Source organism: Magnolia sinica, chromosome 2, assembly GCF_029962835.1.
Source record: "Magnolia sinica isolate HGM2019 chromosome 2, MsV1, whole genome shotgun sequence".
Lineage (NCBI taxonomy): Eukaryota > Viridiplantae > Streptophyta > Magnoliopsida > Magnoliales > Magnoliaceae > Magnolia > Magnolia sinica.
The window spans coordinates 32,358,223-32,381,402 of record NC_080574.1 but is presented as its reverse complement, the minus strand read 5'-3'; the positions used below and the strand labels follow the sequence as shown (position 1 = coordinate 32,381,402).

Here is a 23,180-nt window from a genome sequence, read left to right as displayed (position 1 = left end):
TATCCACTGCAGGGGTGTATTTATAGGCTTTCTAGGCAGTCTTGTATTCGAGTTGATTTACTGGCTTGTCTGACTTTGGCATCGGAGGGTCCCCTGCTGCAGCCAGGGTCTCCATCTTTGTCTTCTCTTATAAGTATCAAGTGGTCAAAGGAGGACGTTCAGATTTGTACATCAACAGGTCCAGTGTGATGTTTGTGAGAAATTCACCTCATCTATTTTAGCAGCATATGTTAAGACATGAGACAAAAAAAAAAAAAAAAAAACAAAAAAACAAAAACGAAAACAAAAAACAAAAAGACGTATCTATGAAACTCAAGTGAATCACATGACTAGAAATAATGAACAAGGGCTTTCTACTGTTCAAACCTTTCACACGATGTTTATATGCAATCTAAAGCATTCATAAAGTAGCCCAATCCTTCATAAGGTCATTCTCACTTAAATGAACCAAAAGAATAAAAATATTAGCATGATCCAAAGCTTGTGTGGCCCCACAAATATTTCAATGGTCGACGTACAATCTCAACTACTTTCCCATGTGCCCCACTTGACCTTTGGATCCGCCTCATTTTTTTTAAAAAAAGTCATGCCATAAAATGAGCCAGTGAAATATACGGACCAGGTGGATTTCTCGCAGACACCGTGTTGGCCCCACCCAGCTTCAGGCCAGTGGACCCAAAAAGCAAGAGGTAGGCTGATGACATTGAATATTTTGAAAGATGAGTGTTTTCAAAACTAGACTAAAAGTCGGAGAATTTATTTTTTAATTATCTCCGAGAAAAAAGAGATTTCTTTATGAATTCCTATTCTTTAATTCATTGATAATGAAAAAATAATAATTAAAAAAGGCCAGCCTACTTTGGAAGTTAGTCAAATAGATCCACTATACATGATCTTAAAAAAAACGACTTGGACTTTAACCGACGAAAAGTAAACCAAAAGGATCGCTGGGATCTAAAAAGATGACTTTGCTGAATTCCACGAAACAATTTCGATTGAGATGGAGAGCCCAATGTGATGTTTCTATGATATCTATACCATCCATTCATTTTGGGCTCCACGTGTTAGGAGATGAGCTTTAAAAAGAAGGATCGATTCAAAACTTTATTAGACCACACTAGAAGATATAAGTGGGGATTGGACGCCAACTGATAAACATTCTCGGAGCTGATAGAGGTCTTGGATCAGGATGATTTTTGTCTGCCATTCATCCTATGCGCGAACAAGCCAATGAATGGTTGGATCTCATGGTAAATAGGTAGTTAGGTTAGGTAATTTGTTAAGTATGGGATTTCAACGGCATGAGTTGTGTTGATTAAAGGCTTCAAAGTTGGGTGTTTATGAAAACGTGTAAAATATTAAGTTTCGGAGAAATACACTAAAAATAGGCTTTTATATGGAAAAATATAAAGAAGAAAAAGACAAAAGGGATAGACTTCTATCCTAGGGTGATTTAGACCGGGCCGCAGATAATTTCATGGTCAAGATGGACTGAAAAGGCCCGATCGGAGATGGAGGTGATCCGGACCATCAGAACTTAAAACGGAGGTATCTTGCAAGCTAGAATGAGTTATCGGAGGTACCATATATGATTTTGGGGTAGGACGAGCTACTTTAGCTAACTAACCTGCTACACTGGGTTGTTCATGCTGGATTTGCGAAATACCACCAGATCAACGGCGATGTTTCCAGTAAGCTTGGAAAGTTGGAGGTTTTTTCTGCTCATTCGAACAGTTTCACAGGACCTTTACCATCATCCTTGTTGAGCTTGTCATCACTCCGCTTTCTTAATCTAAACATTAATTATTTTAGTGGTGGGATAGATCTTGATTGCACGACAATGGTCCATCTCAGCCAGCTTGATCTCGGCTTGAATCAGTTTCGTGGCAAAATTCCTCATAGTTTATCCTCCTGCAGAGAATTGAAGACCATAAACCTCGTTAAAAACAGCCTCAATGGCCAAATCCCCGAGAGCTTTGAACACCATCAGGAACTCACTTCCCTGTCACTGTCGAAGAATAGCTTCGGAAACATTTTAGCAGCACTTGGGGTTCTACAACAATGCAATAATCTAACTACTTTGGTACTCACCAACAGTTTCCATGGCGAAGAAATGCCCACATACGGAATTCAAGGATTTGAGAGCCTAGAGGTTTTTATCATTCCGAACTGTGGCCTTTCTGGTTCAGTTGGCCTTTCTGGTTCAGTTCCTCTCTGGTTGAGGAACTGTACTCAGTTACAACTGTTAGACTTATCTTGGAACCACTTGAATGGAAGCATCCCTTCATGGTTAGGTAGCTTAGACTCCCTCTTTTATTTGGACTTTCGAACAATTCACTCACAGGGGAAATCCCCGAAAGCTTGACACAATTGAAGAGCCTCATTTTCCTCGACGTCTTGCACGAAGATTCCACACCTCCTGAATTTCCGTTTTTCATGAAATCGAATCAAAATGCAAGTGGTTTGCAATACAATCATGTTAGGGGCTTCAAGCCATCATTGATTCTGAGTATAGCAACGAGCTTGCAGGACTGAACCGGCCGGAATTTGGGAATTTGAAATATCTGCATGTACTGGATCTCAGCAAGGACTACCTCACTGGAGCAATTCCAGATGGTTTATCTAACATGAAGAACTTAGAGATACTGGATTTGTCCTTCAATAAGCTCTTGGGAGCCGTACCCTCTTCTCTAATCGAGCTCAGCTTTCTGTCAAGATTCAATATAGCAAACAACGGCTTGTCTGGGGCGATCCCTTCAGGAGGGCAGTTCTCCACCTTCCCACCTTCAAGTTTTGAGGGGAACACTGGCCTCTGTGGTCAACATCTATACTCTTGCTGTATTGCATCAAAGGAAACTGAAACTGCCCCAATGGAGAGAAGCAGAACAGTCCCTGTCGATTTGAGATTCGGAATTGAAGTAATGCCGTAGCTTCAGCTTGTAATTGTCCTTTACTTGGAAAGATTATTCTAAAACATCTTAAAGGGTTTGTTTAAGGGGAAATGATAAAATACAGTCTGCTGTACTGTGTTGTGCCGTGATTGAACACATACCATATTACAGTATAGCAGGTTGAATTTTATCATTTCCCTTGTTTAACTTACAAAAATGCATTTTCTGCACGTGTATAATCCCCTCCTTGCCAACCCCAAAATTCAAATTCCATTAACCACGTAACTAATAAGGTAGTCATTCATTAAAAATGTATTTTTTTGTGTGTGTTTTAAATGAAAGGGGATGCCTCTCTCAAGGATCTTCTTGGATAGAGTATGCCCAAGTGAACTCTCATTTTGAACATTTCAACCCATTTGATTATACAAAGATTATTGTGGTCGTCCATGTCTAAGCAAAGGTGTCAAATTACCAAAAGGTTGAAATAATCCAATTGAGAGTATTTACTGGTTGTCTTTCCACCATACAAAGTGAGATTTTTGTCATATAAACGGTTTGAATCGTTGGAAGATGATTTAAATTCAAAGGCTAAAGTTGCAACATATAGTACTGTAATACGTTGGGATGTATTCAAGAAAACCTCCAAAAAGAAGTGAATAATCTAATTGCCATTTCTAGTCTAGAGAAGCTCGAAACAGAGCTATTCAGTTAGTGGGTGTACCAAAGGCAACATAACAGCAAGGATTTTAGTATGTGAGAGTGAGGAGTGGTAGTTTAGGAACATCTGATCTCTTATTGTAAATACCATTTCCATTTAATCCTTCCATTCCTCATTGAAGGCATTTGGTTAGGCAATATTAATTGCCGGACAATGAGATGTGGGCTGACAGAGCAACCAGACCACTATGCCTGATGCATTTATTTTAGGGAATTTTACAAAGAAATAAAAATAAAATTATAATTAATATAAAATTTACATTCCATTACCCTTTTCAAAAAGGTTTTCAATAAGGTCTCTCACTAATCTAGGTAATTACCATTAGAGTACCTTCCATTAGTGCGAGGAAAGGAATCAATGGCTTGGGTGGGCCCCGCCATGATGTTTATGTGAAAACCACCCTGACCACTAGGTGCATCAACCCCACGGTTGAAAACAATGTACAAGACAACTCTCACTCACCAATCTAATTCCCTTAGTGTGGCCCATTTGAATCTTGAATGGGCCTATTTTTGGCTTCAGTCACGAAGTTTAGTTTGGCATCTAATGGTTGGAGTGAATTTTATATAATCATCATGGTGCCCAGTGAAAATCAAGGGTAAAGTTGACTCGCCGGAATCACAGGTCAGCTTGATTTCTTGGCCAGAACCTGATGTGGGATTACACATCTAATGATGAGAGTGGATTTCACATTCACATAATGGTGGGCCCTGTTAAAAACAAGGGCGGCGTCCCTTTCCTAATTGTTCAGGAAAAAAAAAAACAATATTTGAGCTGCTATATTAAAAAAGACACATCCACACTTGATTTTTCATGGGGCCCACCTTATATGTGCTCCCTCTTTTGCATTTCATGGTTCGTCTACACTTGCATCATAAAAAAGAAAAACTATGGTTATACCATTTTCAAGTTATTCTTGTTATTTTGAGCAACATGAGGCAGTTAATAGATCAGCAGTTCACGATACTTTGAATAATACCTTGAAACTTCGGTTTTAGCAATAGATTGAAAATTGGCTATTATGTTCAAGCTGAAACAACGGATAATCAGAAGGAATATAAGAAAGGAAAGCAAATATTTACTCAGTTTCAGCAGTCCATGTGAAGTAAAAAAACAAGCTGTAGATGTTATACCAGATACATTAGGATTAGTTTGTTAAGCCCATGCTTCTATATAAGATAGCCCGTCTACATGCCCAGCCATGGGCGAGCATGGCTTATGGGTGCGAAGTTCAAGCCATTTATCAAAAGGAGCCTGACTGGATTGCTGCCTTCAACAATATTTAAGCTGGTCTACTCATCAGGAGGGTCGTAATGTTAGGAACAAGTGGACAGCTTGGATAAAAGTGGCCGGGTTTTTTCTACCATCCTTTGTTTCATGAATTGTAGTCCACCTAAATAGTGGGTCATCTTGTTTTTAGGCCAGGACATCACATGGTTGGTCCAACCTGATGGACAGATTGGATCTTGAACCCATATTTCACCTCGCCACAGGTCATGGTGTGTAGATGGGTTTCCTTATACGCACATATAGGCTTTCAAAGCTCATATGATTATTACAAAAGGGCCAAAGCCAAAGAATACAAAAAGGAAAATTACAATAGAAAACCATCAACAACTTTGACCACATACACGAAACTGATCGATAGCTAATACTTTATCTGATTACCCACCATTCCATTACATTTAATTTTGCACTATTGAAAACTTTCAAGATGCTACCCTTAAATTTATGAAACAACGATTGTTTCTTTTCAATCATATGCCCTATAGCTTTTCTAATAAGCATAGATGCCAGACTCACTTCCCAACTCTACTCTTTTGTATTTTATTCCCTCCATACCAAGATAAGGGTATCATATCTAAATTCTAAATTAAGTAGGTAGTTTCTAATAAAACTTCTTAATTTTAGTGAGGTCTATTGGGGCTTATTTCGACAAGCAATGAAAATCTTTAAGGTGGAAAACTCAATAACATTGCATACATGCAATGCATTTTCTGCTTGACACATGAAGGATTATTTATGGTGTGTTACCCATATCTGCATAGATCTTCTACTTTTGGTCGTGCTACTCTTTTGCAATTCATAATTCCTTGACACTTCTAATCATGAAAAAATGGTTACCCGTTTCAAATTATTCTTGTAATTTGGAGCAACATCAGACAGTTATTAGACCCAAACCGGCAGTTGACACTTCTCTGAATAATGAATTGAAGCTACAGATGCAGCACTGGATCTGAAACTGGCCATAATATGAAACAATGGATGATCATCAGACAGAATCTAAGAAAGGAAATCAAATATTTACTCGTTTCAACAGTCTACACCAAGTAAGCAAAAAGAATTGTAGATATTCTACCAGATACACATTAGGATTGGATGAGAAATGGAGTTCCTTTTTTTTTCTTTTTCTTTTGCTAAGCCCACACCTCTATGTAAGACTGATCATTTTAACAAGCCCAGTTGTGTGCCAGCATGGCGAATGGATGTGAAGTTCAAGCCATTTATCAAAAGGGGTCTGACTGGATAGTTGCTGGTCCATTCTTCAGGAGGGCCATAATGGTAGAAACAAGTGAACAGCAGTTAGAAAGAAGCGGCCAGGTTTTTCTGCTGTCCGTTCTCTTCGTGAATTGTGATCCACCTGAATAGTGGGCACCTACTTGTTTTCAGGCTGGGGCATCAAATGGTTGGTCCAACTTGATGGACGGATTAGATCTCGGACCCATATTATTCCACGCTGCAACTGGTCATGGTGTGTAAATGGGTTTCTTTATACTTTCAAAGCTCATATGATAATGGTGTCAAATAAGAATAATGCCGAATTCAGAGACCATGTTTGGGTATTTTGGAGAGATCCAAATCGACAAGGTTAGAAAGATTACCGATTCTGTTGCTCAGCTGCCCAGAAAGAGCATTCTCTTGAAGGAATAACCCGCTCAACGTGGACAGTCTGAACAAATCATCTGGCAAATTTCCTGTTAGATCATTTGAATTGAGGGAGAGTTCCTGTAAGGAGCTGCAATTTCCAAAACCTGCTGGGAAAACACCACTGAACGAATTCATTGAGAATTGAAGAACTTGAATTTGGGTTGATGAGTTGCAAATATCTGGATTGGTATTACCGGAAAACTGATTGTCACTGATGATAAAATGGAGTAAATTTGAAGACCCAACAAGGAGGGGATGCTGACCAGTGAATAAATTGCCGGAAATGTTGAAAACCAGGATCGATGGTAAATGGGTGTCTGTCGGAATTAGGCCGGAGAAGTCATTGTAACTCAAATCGAGGACTTGCAATTGTTTCAAACGGAATAAATCTGACGGTACATTACCTTTGAGGGAATTGAAAGAGAGATTAAGGAATTTCAAATGATCCAACCCGGCCAATGATTTCAAAACATTTCCTTTCAATCCTTTGTTTCCAAGATCCAATCCAACTACTCTTCTCCCTGAAACCCCAGAAGATCCATTGCAATAAACACCAACCCAACTGCAGCAAACAGAAGAAGAAGAATTGGCCCACCCATCAATTCTTGAATCCAGACCATTCAGGAAACCTTCCAATGCTATCAAGTCCTTTGAATTACAACTAACATTCTGAGACTTCAAGACCTGGGCTTGGAAGCAAAACCACATGAAGATGAAGAACAGGCAACAATCTCCGAAACCCATCTCCAAAAGACTGAGAAAATTAAAAGAAAATCAAAAGAAGAGATACAGAACTTGGGTTTTTCAAGGCGAAGATGGAGAGCTTTTATAACCCAGTATCTGAAATTCTCTCAAATACGGGTTTGGGTCTTTCAACTCCTTTCATATTCAATATATGAGAGAGAGAGAGAGAGAGAGAGAGAGAGAGAGAGAGAGAGAGCAGGTCTGTATAAGTTGAAGTCAGAGAGAGAGAGAGGGGGAGAGGGAGAGCGGGTCTGTATAAGTTGAAGTCATAGCACCAGTACAGGGCAAGGAATCTTCATAAGTTGAAGTCATAGGTTGCATGTTATCACCAGTGCAGGGCAAGTAATCTTCGCCAGGCCCACTCGGTCAGCAATCGGATTGCGTACGATGAAGGTAAAACACAAATATAAGCCTGATCAAAAACTTGTGGCCCCCGAGAATTGACTTTCAATTCAACTGTTTCCAGTGTTGTTGTTCATTTGAAAATTGGATATGCCTCGGTTTTTGTCTCAATGCATATAATTATCTGGTAAAATTGGTGGTCGGAGAGGATAAAATACATAAATCATGGAGGACCTCACATAGTTTACTCAGTACCATAAGCGTCTCGCCACGCAATCCGCTTCCACTCGGTCAGGCCTCCCCGTGTCGGTCGCGGATTGCGTCCTACCCTGCCCGGACGGTAATCCGTCCGGGCATGGTTCTGTGGGGCTGCTGTGATCTAAGTGTTTTATCTATACCGTTCGTCGCTTTTCTCAGACCATTTTAAGATATAATCCTAAAAATGAGGCAGGTCGACAGATCAGTAGACCACACCAAAGGAAGCTGCAGTTATAATGACACCCACTGTTGAAACCTTTCTAAGGGCCACTGCTGATGTTTTTTAACCATCCAACCTATTCATAAGGTCATGTAGACGTGGATGAAGTGAAAACACAAACATCAGCTTGATCCGTAACTTCTCCAGCTCCCAAGAAGTTTTTAATGGTGAACATTCAGTCCCCACTTTGTGGTCCACTTACCCTTGAACCTGTCTCATTTTTTGTATTATATCTTAAAATGATCTGATCAATGCGATGAACGGAGTGGATAAAACACTTACATCACGTCGGGCCCCACAGAGCCCTGCTCGAATGGATTACCGTCCCGAGGGGTAGGATGGACGGGCGTCTGGGCAGGGCTCTATGGAGCCTACCATGATGTAAGTCTTTTATCCATGCCGTTCATCCTTTTTCTTAGATCGTTTTAAGTATGATCCTAAAAATGAATCAGGTCCATAGCTCTAGTGGACCACACCAAAGGAAGCAGCATTGATATTGACACCCATCATTGAAACCTTTCTAAGGGCCACCGTGATGTTTTTTTTATCATCCAACCTATTCATAAGGTCATGTAGACATGGATGAAGTGAAAAAACAAATATCAGTTTGATTCGAAACTTCTCCAGCTCTTAAGAAGTTTTTAACGGTGGACGTTCAATCCCCACTTTGTGGTACACTTAAGCTTTGTACCTGCCTCATTTTTTGGGTCATACCTTACAATAATATGAGAAAAATGATGAACGACATGAATAAAACACTTACATCATGGTGAGACCCACATAGCCCTGCCCAGACAAATTACCGTCCGAGTGGGGTAGGACGCAATCAGCGTCCCGTGTCCTCGTACATACGAGTCCCCATGCAATCCAACTACTCCACCGGTAGGGGACGTGGATTGCGTGGTGAACCGATCACGATGGACCCTGTGGGACCCACCATGAAGTATGTGTTTTATCCACGCCGTCCATCCATTTTTCCAGTTCATTTTAGTCACATGAGCACAAAAATGAGGCAGATCCAAAGCTCAACTGGACCACACCATAGGAAATAATGGAGATTGAATGCCTACCCTTGAAAACTTCTTGAGGGACAGACCAAGCTGATATTCCTGTTTTCCCTTCATGAATAGATCGTGTGGCAAGGGTGCGGTTTCGCTAGCGACGCTGCCACTAGCCAGGTGGCTAGTGGTCGGTGCTATGTGGACCCTAATATGTATTTTATCCACGCCGTCCATCCATTTTGAAAGATAATTTTAGGGCTTATCCCAAAAGTAAGGTAGATCTAAATCTCAGGTGGACCACACCATGGGAAGACAATTGTGATTAAACATCCACCATTAAAAACCTCCTAGGGCCCACTGTAATGGTTATTTGACATGTAAACTGTTGATAAGTCATATGGACTTGGATGAAGGGAAAACATATACATCAGCTTGATTCGAAACTTTTGTTGCCCCCAAAAAGTTTTTAATTACTACCAAAAAATCAAGCAAAGGCTATGGACGTTGACAGCTTTTAGCCACGGATTAAATCCGTAGCAGTATAGCTACGAATTTAATCCGTAGCTAAAGCCTAAGTGATCTGTAGCTAAAGCATACCTCCTCACCTAAACCATATTAAACATAGATGGTGCTTAAGGGGATCCATGGGGTCCATTGGAATATATGTGTTTAATCTAATCCATCCATCAATTCTGATATATAATTTTAGTGCATGAGCCCAAAAATTATTTAGATTAAATGTCTAAGTGGACCACACCATAAGAAATAATTAAAATTAAATTTCTACTGTTAATATATTGTGTGGTCTCCTTACATATTCGATCTAACTCATTTTTTGTATAAGCACTTAAAATAATAATTTAAAATTAATTGACGGAGTGGATATATGAAATACATCACAGTGGGCCCCACAGTCCTAAAACGCAACATCCCCAAGGAGCCGTCCGTCACCTACCCCCCTCCATAATCCAAACCCCCTCCCAAAATAAAAAACCCATCCCCGTCCACCATTTTCTCCCGCGTGCAGAGACGAAAACTCTCTCCATCTCTCTCTCTCTCTCTCTCTCTCTCTCTCTCTCTCTCGCACTCAGTCTCTCTCTTTCCCTTGCCCTCTCTCGATCTCCCGCTCTCCCTCACCCTCTCTCCCTGTCTCTTAGCCGCGCGCACCCATCTTCCCAAAACCCAAACCTTAAACTCACTCTTTGTCTCTCTCGCGTGCACCCTCTCCTTTCTCTCTCTCTCTCTCTCTCTCTCTCTCTCTCTCTCTCTCTCTCGCACCCTCTCCCTTCTCTCCCTTTGTCTCTCTCTTCCTCTCTCTAATCTCTCCACCCTACCACGCAATCCACATCCAGTCGGTGGCGGCAGGGTCATCACGCAATTCTCGTCCTTTCTCGCTCTCGCCATCTTCTTCTCGCTCGCGACCTCACGACCAGCAGCTCTCTCTCTCGGCAGCGGCAGTGGTATTCTCCTCTTTCTCTTCTCTGTCTTCTTTTTCTTTTTCTAATAGGGCTTCGAAATTAAAAATCTCTAATTGGGGATTTTTGAAATTTTAAATCCCTAATTGGGCCTTTTTGAACTTTCAATCCCTAATTGGTATTTCTGATGTTGTAATTCCTTATTTCTGGAGAAGCTCTATCCCAGATTGGGATTTTGTATGGTTGATCATCATTTACCGTGTCTAGAGGTGAGGAACTCGAAATTGAAAATTCCTAATTAGGGTTTTTTTTTGTTCTCATCATGGATAATGGATTGCTTATGATTCTAACAAATCACTTTCAACAGATGATCCTAACCCTCCATATATGGCTTACAACTTAGATAGAAGATGGCTAGCTTTCAGGTGGATAAGATCATCTGACTGGTGTGATCTTTCATGGTGTCCCATAGGTTGTAAGTTTGTAACTATGGACAGTCCAGATTCATTCCTTGAAGACAGTTGCCTAAGCAGAAATTGTTGATAGCACTATATGATGGCTGATAGATGGATTTTTATGATAGTGGTTGGTTTAGTTAGTTGATTTTGTCATAAGAAGCTCAGATTTGCTATAGTTTAATTTTAGTTGCAAGAATTCAAATGCAATTTGGATATATCTGTAGCTTTGATCCCACCTCAAAATGACCCAATCCCCCTTTTCTGCTGGAAATCTGTTGATTTTATGGTTTTTTATAGCATTTTTATGGTTGAGGATTTTTTTTTTCCTTTTTTAATTCGATTTGATGTTGATTTCATCAGATCTGATGGTTTAGTTCTGAAATTCTTTGTTCTTATTTATGAAGAAGGCAAGGTAGTAACTCCCAACTATGTTCTTATTTATGAAGACAATGAAGGAGATCGAATGCTTGTCGGCAATGTGCCATGAAGAATATTCTTTTTCCTTTTCATATAGTGATGTCCTAATGTAGGATATTTTGGGTTATTTCTCCCTTGAATGACTGAAGTAAATGCATTTAGCCAGCCTGTATGTATGTATGTTTGTATTGGTATCTTTTGCTTTTTCATAAAATAGTGTTCTAATCTAGAATATTTTTGGGTTATTTCTACCTTGGGAAAGGCATTTTGTATGCTCTTTCACAGAGGGTTGCCCTTAATTTAGATCAGTCTGAAGAATCATGGATCTTCTTTTGGAGGGGCCTCTTTTTTCAACACCAATTTCATCTTCTTATATTTCACAAGATTTATAGATGTATGAAATTGTTATAGTTCTCTGATTTCATATGAAAATGATGATCTATACGCTGAGCTTTGGCATGCATCACGGCGGGGCCCAACCTAATGTGTATATTAAAAATTTTCAATTATGGGAGGCAGAAGAATTGACATGTGCTTTATGGGAGGCAGAAGAATTGACAAATATCCATTGTGTGGCATCTGAAGGTGTGTGGAAATTCCTTTTTTAAGGCTCTTCTATTTTGTTTGGTTCTCTTGTCACTTAATTGCTGAATTGCATGTGGTATGGACGTGCATCGCTTTTTTTTTTTTTCATGGAGATGTGGTTTTGGAAGATGCTTCCTTTTATTGTATTTTGGTGAATTTGGAATGAAAGATGTTGTAAAATCTTTGCAAGCAAGTCTTGGTAGATTGACATGCTGTGTTGGAGAATCCTTTTCATGGCTACAGGATGGGCAATGTCTTCCCTTACTTTTAGGATGTCTCTTTCCTTAAATCTATTCCGCCTTGGAGTCCTTTTATGCAGGTTGATCTTTTTTCCCCCCTTCCTTTTTGCCTGGCTTTTTGGTCATGTTTTGGCTTTTTTCTTGTACTTGCAATGGAGGCCTTCTCATCATCTTTTATTCTCCTTCTTCTTTTTCTTTAATATGAGATCTTTCAAAAAATAATAATAATATAAGTTAAGTAGCCTTCCAGAAAATGCTCCTTGGAGTTGAGATAGTAATTTCTTTTTTTTTCTTTTTTTCTTTTTTTTTTTTTAAAAAAAGGTCAAGGATTTAGGACACAATGCTTTTGAGAACTTTAATATCAACTAAGAGTTTTACCTCTTTCTATCTGCATGATGTAGAAGTTGAATGGATTTTGATGTTATTCCTACATTTCCACAGGTATGGGATCAGATTCATCAAGCAGGTTATTATGTTGATGTTGATACAACAGACATGAGGATCCAAAAAAGGTACATGTACTATTCTATTAAAGACTGTTTGTGCAATACTTAATTTCTCAGTACGTATTTGAATGATAACTATATTTTTATTGATAAGCTATGCTTTTGTGGATCAATGAATAAATAAAATACTTCAAAATAATGTACTTTGTTATTTTTCTATTATAAGTGGAAATGATGTTATATAAACTAGTAAATCAGCTTCAGCATGATAATTATGAGGTTCACCCCTCGTACTTCATATATGATGACTGCAGAACATTGGTCATATTTGTCCTATCATCCATTTCTCTCAGGCACATCTGGCCTAAGCTTTGGCCCAAGTCATGCTCATAGTGGAGCCAACCAATATGTTGAAAATGTGGGACCCACCTGCAGTATATGCATGGGCAGATGCACATTCAGGATTTTTAGCGAATGGACTATCCATGTTGAGACCCAACATTGTATAATTGGATCATTGATGCATGGGCCTCACCTATTCATGTTGAAAACCCAAGCTCACAAGACAAGCTCTTGGCCCAAGCATTTTCCTTGTTGGCCACCATCATTGCCATTGTCATAACTTTCCACCAGCTATTTGAGATTGCCTTTGATCTTTTCTCTGTGAACAAAGAAAAAGAAAAGTGAGAAAGGATTAAATCAGTTAGTTGAAATTTGTGAACATATCGATAAAATACATGCATGCTTGTTGGTGCTTCCTGGTGAAAGGGAGACAGTTACATTGCCTTAGCATGTAAGCATTGGCACATGTATCATTCAATTATATGATAATTAATTGGCATTCACCTGCCTTTGTTTAGTAGTTAACTACGATTGGACTATTCCAATTATCTTATCAATTTGATGCCACTGGATGAATTAATCTTTCAATGAGTAGAATGACTTGACTCTAGGACCAAGTCATCTATGTGGTGAGCCCATATGAAAGATGGCTGGGATGTCATGTCACACAGTTATCATAGTCATGGTTCAGTTCAGTTCAGGTTCGGTTTGCAGTTTGGATTCTTGAGGTGCTTAATGAATCTAATTCTTCTAAAAATGTCAATAGTGGTCAGATTTGGTGTTATCTATTAATACCTTTAAAGTATATGGATCTCTAATAACTTCAACTTCCAAGAAGCATTTAATTTGGCAGGGTGCTATTTGCTTTAAAGTACAGGTATTCATCTCCATATGGTCTGAACAGCTAGTTTCTGAAGACTTTATCCAATTCATATCATCCTGTACTGTTTCAAAATTTCACCAAGCAATCATGAGAGTTCCTGTTTCTGATCTGGGCCTTAGATAGGAATGATTGGTGAAATAGGACTCCAAAAGCCAACAAAAATTGCTGGGACAAGGTGGTGGTTGTGATGATGATGATGACTCTTCACTACTAACTCCCAAAGAACAACAACAGGAGAATTCAAAGGTGATGATGATGAGGTACATGATATATGTTCTTGTTTGGTTCAGATGCTGCCAGTCTCTGTTGGCTAAGTGGCTGTTTTTTATCCAGAGTTTCGTCTGTCTACATGTTCTAAGGGGATGAGGATATATACTCTGTTTTACCTAACTTTTTTTTTAAAAAAAATTGTGATTCTGTTTTGTTTTGAACAAACTTTTTACGGGATTTATGCTTTTTAGGAAGGAATGTTGTTTTTATAAATCCTGCTTATGAAATGTTGCTTTTGTTATTTGCTTTTGAAAATTTCTCCACTTGTTTTAGGCTTACCATAATAGCAGGAAAATACCCTGTGCTTGCAGAAATAAGTCTTCTCGTGATGTGTAGTTGATTTATGCTTGTTTTAAATATAGGTCTTGTCCATCAGGTGGGCCTTGCAGTGAACGTGTGAATTCAGGTTGGTTGTCATTAGCTAAAGGATAACTAGGTTTCTACCTGCCCATAATCTATATCTGGGTAGCTAAAGCTAATGTGGTTGTCGTTATAATGTTAATTGAACATGTGTTATGTGCATTTTGAACTAATTTTGAACTTGTTGTGTGCATTTTGAACTAATTTTGAACTAATTTGGCACTTGTTTTTTATTTTTTTAATATTGAATGAATTTTATTTTCTATATTTGAACGTATTTATAGTCTTAGGCTCCATTTGGTTATCACATTAGTATTTATGAAAATTTTTTTTTTTTTGAAAACCAAATGGAGCCTAAGCCATTTTTTAATTCTGCCAATGCAACTCCTTGCATTACCGGTCCCAAGCCCGGGTAAAGGAGGAGGGAGAAGGGCTTTAGAATGAATCGTCAACTATGGAGGAGATCCTGAAAATGCAGTGAGTATCTCTGGTTTTATAGTTTTACTTGTACATTCCTGTATTGATTACTCAAGCATGACGGTTATGCGCATTCTTTCAGGTGGATGTTGCATGTGGGAGGGTTGGAGCTGCATATTTCAGATTCAAGCATCTGGTACGTCTCTTATCAAGAATGCACATGTGTAGTTCATCAAATAATACATTATGTGATATCGTGTGCATGATATCTATGTTGTAATTTCCCTCATGTATTTTATTTAAAATCCATGTTTATGCATGATTCTCATGCATTGACATGGATTTGGGCAAAAAATGATCAAAATGAAAAATTTGAGAAAACATGAAAAATTTTCTTTTATAAAGTAAGTATTTGGGGCCAAGTGGTTATGTATTTGCTCCATTAAATTTGCTCGAAATTAATGGAGCAGACCCGGATGTGCATCGGAGCTATCCAGATGAGCTGGGGTCCCTGGAAGGTGGGAACCGCCGTTATGACCATGATGAAGCTGTCCATTTCTTATGGACAGCATTGGAGGGGCCTGGCCATTTGGACATGCCGTGTTTATGTATTTGCTTAAAATTAATGGAGCAGACCCGAATGTGCATCGGAGCTATTCGGATGAGTGGGGGTCCCTGGAAGGAGGGAACCGTTGTTATGACCATGATGAAGCTGTCCATTTTTTTATGGACAACATTGGAAGGGCCTAGCCATTTGTGCCGGATGACCGTGTTTATATCTGTATTTGCAGGGACCATACCTTTAACCTAAAATTATAACCGATAACTTAAATCAAAACTAAAACCTAAACCTAAACTTAAAACCTAAACCTATAACTTATAACATAAATCAAAACCTATTACCTTTCCCTAAACCTTAACCTAAACCTATACCCTATAACTTAAATCTAAACCAAAACCAAACCCTATAACCTATAACCTATAACCTAAATCATTACTTATTACCTTAACCAAAACCAAAACCAAAACCTATATCCTAAACCTGAACACATTCTCAAATCCTATAACCTATAACCTAAACCTAAAACCTATAACCTAAACCAAAACCTACAACCAAAACCAAAACCAAAACCTATAGCCTAAACCCGAACCCATTCTTAAATCCAAAAACTCATAACCTAAACCTAAACCTTAACCTAAACCGTTAACCTATAACCTAAATAAAAGACTATAACCAAAACCAAAACAAAAGCCTATAACCTATAACCTAAACCCGAACCCATTATCAAATCCCAAAACCTATAACCTAAACCCAAACCAAAACCTATAACCTAAACCCAAACCTAAGGTAGATCTAAATCTCAGGTGGACCACACCATGGGAAGACAATTGTGATTAAACATCCACCATTAAAAACCTCTTAGGGCCCACTATAATGGTTATTTGACATGTAAACTGTTGATACGTCATATGGACTTAGATGAAGGGAAAACATATACATCAGCTTGATCCGAAACTTTTGTCACCCCCAAAAAGTTTTTAATTACTACCAAAAAATCAAGCAAAGGCTATGGATGTTGATAGCTTTTAGCCACGGATTAAATCCATAGCAATATAGCTACGGATTTAATCCGTAACTAAAGCCTAAGTGATCTGTAGCTAAAGCATACCTCCTCACCTAAACCATATTAAACATAGATGGTGCTTAAGGGGATCCATGGGGTCCATTGGAATATATGTGTTTAATCTAATCCATCCATCAATTCTGATATATAATTTTAGTGCATGAGCCCAAAAATTATTTAGATTAAATGTCTAAGTGGACCACACCATAAGAAATAATTAAAATTAAATTTTTACTGTTAATATATTGTGTGGTCTCCTTACATATTCGATCTAACTCATTTTTTGTATAAGCACTTAAAATAATAATTTAAAATTAATTGACGGAGTGGATATATGAAATACATCACGGTGGGCCCCACAGTCCTAAAACGCAACGTCCCCAAGGAGCCGTCCATCACCTACCCCCCTCCATAATCCAAACCCCCTCTCAAAATAAAAAAACCTATCCCCGTCCGCCATTTTCTCCCGCGCGCAGAGATGAAAACTCTCTCCATCTCTCTCTCTCTCTCTCTTGCACTCAGTCTCTCTCTTTCCCTTGCCCTCTCTCGATCTCCCGCTCTCCCTCACCATCTCTCCCTGTCTCTTAGCCGCGCGCACCCATCTTCCCAAAACCCAAACCTTAAACTCACTCTTTGTCTCTCTCGCGTGCACCCTCTCCTTTCTCTCTCTCTCTCTCTCTCTCTCTCTCTCTCTCTCTCTCTCTCGCACCCTCTCCCTTCTCTCCCTTTGTCTCTCTCTTCCTCTCTCTAATCTCTCCACCCTACCACGCAATCCACATCCAGTCGGTGGCGGCAGGGTCATCACGCAATTCTCGTCCTTTCTCGCTCTCGCCATCTTCTTCTCGCTCGCGACCTCACGACCAGCAGCTCTCTGCAGCGGCAGTGGTATTTTCCTCTTTCTCTTCTCTGTCTTCTTTTTCTTTTTCTAATAGGGCTTCGAAATTAAAAATCTCTAATTGGGGATTTTTGAAATTCCAAATCCCTAATTAGGGCTTTTTGAACTTTCAATCCCTAATTGGTATTTCTGATTTTGTAATTCCTTATTTCTAGAGGAGCTCTATCCCAAATTGGGATTTTGTATGGTTGATCATCATTTACCGTGTTTGGAGGTGAGGAACTCGAAATTGAAAATCCCTAATTGGGTTTTTTTTTTTAATGTTCTCATCATGGATAATGGATTGCTTATGATTCTAATGAATCACTTTCAACAGATGATCCTAACCCTCCATATATGGCTTACAACTTAGATAGAAGATGGCTAGTTTTCAGGTGGATAGGATCATCTGACTTGTGTGATTCTTTTATGGTGTCCCATAGGTTGTAAGTTTGTAACTATGGACAGTCCAGATTCATTCCTTGAAGACAGTTGCCTAAGCAGAAATTGTTGATAGCACTATGTGATGGTTGATAGATGGATTTTTATGATAGTGGTTGGTTTCGTTAGTTGATTTTGTCATAAGAAGCTCAGATTTGCTATAGTTTAATTTTAGTTGCAAGAATTCAAATGCAATTTGGATATATCTATAGCTTTGATCCCACCTCAAAATGACCCAATCCCCCTTTTCTGCTAGAAATCTGTTGATTTTATGGTTTTTTATAGCATTTTTATGGTTGATGATTTTTTTTCCTTTTTTAATTCGATTTGATGTTGATTTCATCAGATCTGATGGTTTAGTTCTGAAATTCTTTGTTCTTATTTATGAAGAAGGCAAGGTAGTAACTCCCAACTATGTTCTTATTTATGAAGACAATGAAGGAGATCGAATGCTTGTCGGCAATGTGCCATGAAGAATATTCTTTTTCCTTTTCATATAGTGATGTCCTAATGTAGGATATTTTGGGTTATTTCTCCCTTGAATGACTGAAGTAAATGCATTTAGCCAGCCTGTATGTATGTATGTTTGTATTGGTATCTTTTGCTTTTTCATAAAATAGTGTTCTAATCTAGAATATTTTTGGGTTATTTCTACCTTGGGAAAGGCATTTTGTATGCTCTTTCACAGAGGGTTGCCCTTAATTTAGATCAGTCTGAAGAATCATGGATCTTCTTTTGGAGGGGCCTCTTTTTTCAACACCAATTTCATCTTCTTATATTTCACAAGATTTATAGATGTATGAAATTGTTATAGTTCTCTGATTTCATATGAAAATGATGATCTATACGCTGAGCTTTGGCATGCATCACGGCGGGGCCCAACCTAATGTGTATATTAAAAATTTTCAATTATGGGAGCAGAAGAATTGACATGTGCTTTATGGGAGGTAGAAGAATTGACAAATATCCATTGTGTGGCATCTGAAGGTGTGTGGAAATTCCCTTTTTAAGGCTCTTCTATTTTGTTTGGTTCTCTTGTCACTTGATTGCTGAATTGCATGCGGTATGGAGGTGCAACGCTTTTTTTTTTTTTTTAATCATGGAGATGTGGTCTTGGAAGATGCTTTCTTTTATTGTATTTTGGTGAATCTGGAATGAAAGATGTTGTAGAATCTTTGCAAGCAAGTCTTGGCAGATTGACATGCTGTGTTGGAGAATCCTTTTCATGGCTACAGGATGGGCAATGTCTTCCCTTACTTTTAGGATGTCTCTTTCCTTAAATCTATTCCGCCTTGGAGTCCTTTTATGCAGGTTGATCTTTTTTCCCCCCTTCCTTTTTGCCTGGCTTTTTGGTCATGTTTTGGCTTTTTTCTTGTACTTGCAATGGAGGCCTTCTCATCATCTTCTATTCTTCTTCTTCTTTTTCTTTAATATGAGATCTTTCAAAAAATAATAATAATATAAGTTGAGTAGCCTTCCAGAAAATGCTCCTTGGAGTTGAGATAGTAATTTCTTTTTTTTTTTTTTTAAAAAAAAGGTCAAGGATCTAGGACACAATGCTTTTGAGAACTTTAATATCAACTAACAGTTTTACCTCTTTCTATCTGCATGATGTAGAAGTTGAATGGATTTTGATGTTATTCCTACATTTCCACAGGTATGGGATCAGATTCATCAAGCAGGTTATTATGTTGATGTTGATACAACAGACAGGAGGATCCAAAAGAAGGTACATGTACTATTCTATTAAAGACTGTTTGTGTAATACTTAATTTCTCAGCACGTATTTGAATGGTAACTATATTTTTATTGATAAGCTATGCTTTTGTGGATCAATGAATAAATAAAATACTTCAAAATAATGTACTTTGTTATTTTTCTATTATAAGTGGAAATGATGTTATATAAACTAGTAAATCAGCTTCAGCATGATAATTATGAGGTTCACCCCTCGTACTTCATATATGATGACTGCAGAACATTGGTCATATTTGTCCTATCATCCATTTCTCTCAGGCACATCTGGCCTAAGCTTTGGCCCAAGTCATGCTCATAGTGGAGCCAACCAATATGTTGAAAATGTGGGGCCCACCTGCAGTATATGCATGGGCAGATGCACATTCAGGATTTTCAACGCATGGGCCATCCATGTTGAGACCCAGCATTGTATAATTGGATCACTGATGCATGGGCCTCACCTATTCATGCTGAAAACCCAAGCTCACTAGACAAGCTCTTGGCCCAAGCATTTTCCTTGTTGGCCACCATCATTGCCATTGTCATAACTTTCCACCAACTATTTGAGATTGCCTTTGATCTTTGCCTTGTTCTTCTGGGGAAAAAAGGAAAAGAAAAGTGAGAAAGGATTAAATCAGTTAGTTGAAATTTGTGAACATATGGATAAAATACATGCATGCTTGTTGGTGCTTCCTGGTGAAAGGGAGACAGTTACATTGCCTTAGCATGTAAGCATTGGCACATGTATCATTCAATTATATGATAATTAACTGGCATTCACCTGCCACTGTTTAGTAGTTGACTACGATTGGACTATTCCAATTATCTTATCAATTTGATGCCACTGGATGAATTAATCTTTCGATGAGTAGAATGACCTGACTCTAGGACCAAGTCATCTATGTGGTGAGCCCATATGAAAGATGGCTGGGATGTCATGTCACACGGTTTTCATAGTCATGGTTCAGTTCAGTTCAGGTTCAGTTTACAGTTTGGATTCTTGAGGTGCTTAATGAATCTAATTCTTCTAAAAATGTCAACAGTGGCCAGATTTGGTGTTATCTATTAATACCTTTAAAGTATATGGATCTCTAATAACTTTAACTTCCAAGAAGCATTTAATTTGGTAGGGTGCTATTTGCTTTAAAGTACAGGTATTCATCTCCATATGGTCTGAACATCTAGTTTCTGAAGACTATATCCAATTCATATCATCCTGTACTGTTTCAAAATTTCACCAAGCAATCATGAGAATTCCTGTTTCTGATCTGGGCCTTAGATAGGAATGATTGGTGAAATAAGACTCCAAAAGCCAACAAAAATTGCTGGGACAAGGTGGTGGTTGTGATGATGATGATGACTCTTCACTACTAACTCCTAAAGAACAACAACAGGAGAATTAAAAGGTGATGACTATGAGGTACATGATATATGTTCTTGTTTGGTTCAGATGCTGCCAGTCTCTGTTGGCTAAGTGGATGTTTTTAATCCAGAGTTTCGTTTGTTCTAAGGGGATGAGGATATATACTCTGTTTTACCTAACTTTTTTTTAAAAAAAATTGTGATTCTATTTTGTTTTGAACAAACTTTTTGCGGGATTTATGCTTTTTAGGAAGGAATGTTATTTTTATAAATCTTGCTTATCAAATGTTGCTTTTGTTATTTGCTTTTGAAAATTTCTCCACTTGTTTTAGGCTTACCATAATAGCAGGAAAATACCCTGTGCTTGCTGAAATAAGTCTTCTCGTGCTGTGTAGTTGATTTATGCTTGTTTTAAATATAGGTCTTGTCCATCAGGTGGGCCTTGCAGTGAACGTGTGAATTCAGGTTGGTTGTCATTAGCTAAAGGATAACTAGGTTTCTACTTGCCCATAATTTGTATCTGGGTAGCTAAAGCTAATGTGGTTGCCGTTATAATGTTAATTGAACATGTGTTGTATGCATTTTGAACTAATTTTGAACTTGTTGTGTGCATTTTGAACTAATTTGGCACTTATGTTTTAATTTTTTTAATATTGAATAAATTTTGTACTCTATATTTGAACGTATTTATAGTCTTAGGCTCCATTTGGTTATCACATTAGTATTTATGAAAATTTTTTTTTTTTTGAAAACCAAATGGAGCCTAAGCCATTTTTTAATTCTGCCAATGCAACTCCTTGCATTACCGGTCCCAAGCCCGGGTAAAGGAGGAGGGAGAAGGGCTTTAGAATGAATCGTCAACTATGGAGGAGATCCTGAAAATGCAGTGAGTATCTCTGGTTTTATAGTTTTACTTGTACATTCCTGTATTGATTACTCAAGCATGACGGTTATGCGCATTCTTTCAGGTGGATGTTGCATGTGGGAGGGTTGGAGCTGCATATTTCAGATTCAAGCATCTGGTACGTCTCTTATCAAGAATGCACATGTGTAGTTCATCAAATAATACATTATGTGATATCGTGTGCATGATATCTATGTTGTAATTTCCCTCATGTATTTTATTTAAAATCCATGTTTATGCATGATTCTCATGCATTGACATGGATTTGGGCAAAAAATGATCAAAATGAAAAATTTGAGAAAACATGAAAAATTTTCTTTTATAAAGTAAGTATTTGGGGCCAAGTGGTTATGTATTTGCTCCATTAAATTTGCTCGAAATTAATGGAGCAGACCCGGATGTGCGTTGGAGCTATCCAGATGAGCTGGGGTCCCTGGAAGGTGGGAACCGCCGTTATGACCATGATGAAGCTGTCCATTTCTTATGGACAGCATTGGAGGGGCCTGGCCATTTGGACATGCCGTGTTTATGTATTTGCTTAAAATTAATGGAGCAGACCCGAATGTGCATCGGAGCTATTCGGATGAGTGGGGGTCCCTGGAAGGAGGGAACCGTTGTTATGACCATGATGAAGCTGTCCATTTTTTTATGGACAACATTGGAAGGGCCTAGCCATTTGTGCCGGATGACCGTGTTTATATCTGTATTTGCAGGGACCATACCTTTAACCTAAAATTATAACCGATAACTTAAATCAAAACTAAAACCTAAACCTAAACTTAAAACCTAAACCTATAACTTATAACATAAATCAAAACCTATTACCTTTCCCTAAACCTTAACCTAAACCTATAACCTATAACCTAAATCTAAACCAAAACCAAAACCTAAAACCTAAACCCATAACCTATAACTTAAATCAAAACATATAACCAAAACCAAAACCAAAACTTATATCCTAAACCCGAACACAGGCTCAAATCCTATAACCTATAACCTAAACCTAAAACCTATAACCTAAACCAAAACCTATAACCTAAACCAAAACCAATACATATAGCCTAAACCCGAACCCATTCTCAAGTCCAAAAAACCTATAACCTAAACCTAAACCTTAACCTAAACCGTTAACCTATAACCTAAATAAAAGCCTATAACCAAAACCAAAACCAAAGCCTATAACCTATAACCTAAACCCGAACCCATTATCAAATCCCAAAACCTATAACCTAAACCCAAACCAAAACCTATAACCTAAACCTGAACCCATTCTCAAATCCCAAACCCAAACCTAAACCTAAAC

At 38.4% G+C, this 23,180-nt stretch overlaps 1 protein-coding gene across 1 annotated transcript; it reads left to right on the top strand.

The window, feature by feature from the left end:
* The first annotated feature begins 1,840 nt into the window (after positions 1-1,840).
* On the top strand, positions 1,841-2,930 carry LOC131224824 (phytosulfokine receptor 1-like). Its single transcript, XM_058220234.1, has 3 exons — positions 1,841-2,228; positions 2,345-2,461; positions 2,530-2,930. Exons 1-3 carry the CDS (start codon positions 1,841-1,843, stop codon positions 2,928-2,930), a joined length of 906 nt encoding a protein of 301 aa, XP_058076217.1.
* Positions 2,931-23,180: the final 20,250 nt, after the last annotated feature.

Coding starts and splice junctions, on each gene's coding strand:
- LOC131224824 (XM_058220234.1), top strand. CDS start 1,841: ATGGTCCATCTCAGCCAGCTTGATCTCGGCTTGAATCAGTTTCGTGGC. Junction 2,229..2,344: donor TCCTCTCTGGTTGAGGAACT/GTACTCAGTTAC, acceptor ATTCACTCACAG/GGGAAATCCCCGAAAGCTTG. Junction 2,462..2,529: donor ATCGAATCAAAATGCAAGTG/GTTTGCAATACA, acceptor ACGAGCTTGCAG/GACTGAACCGGCCGGAATTT.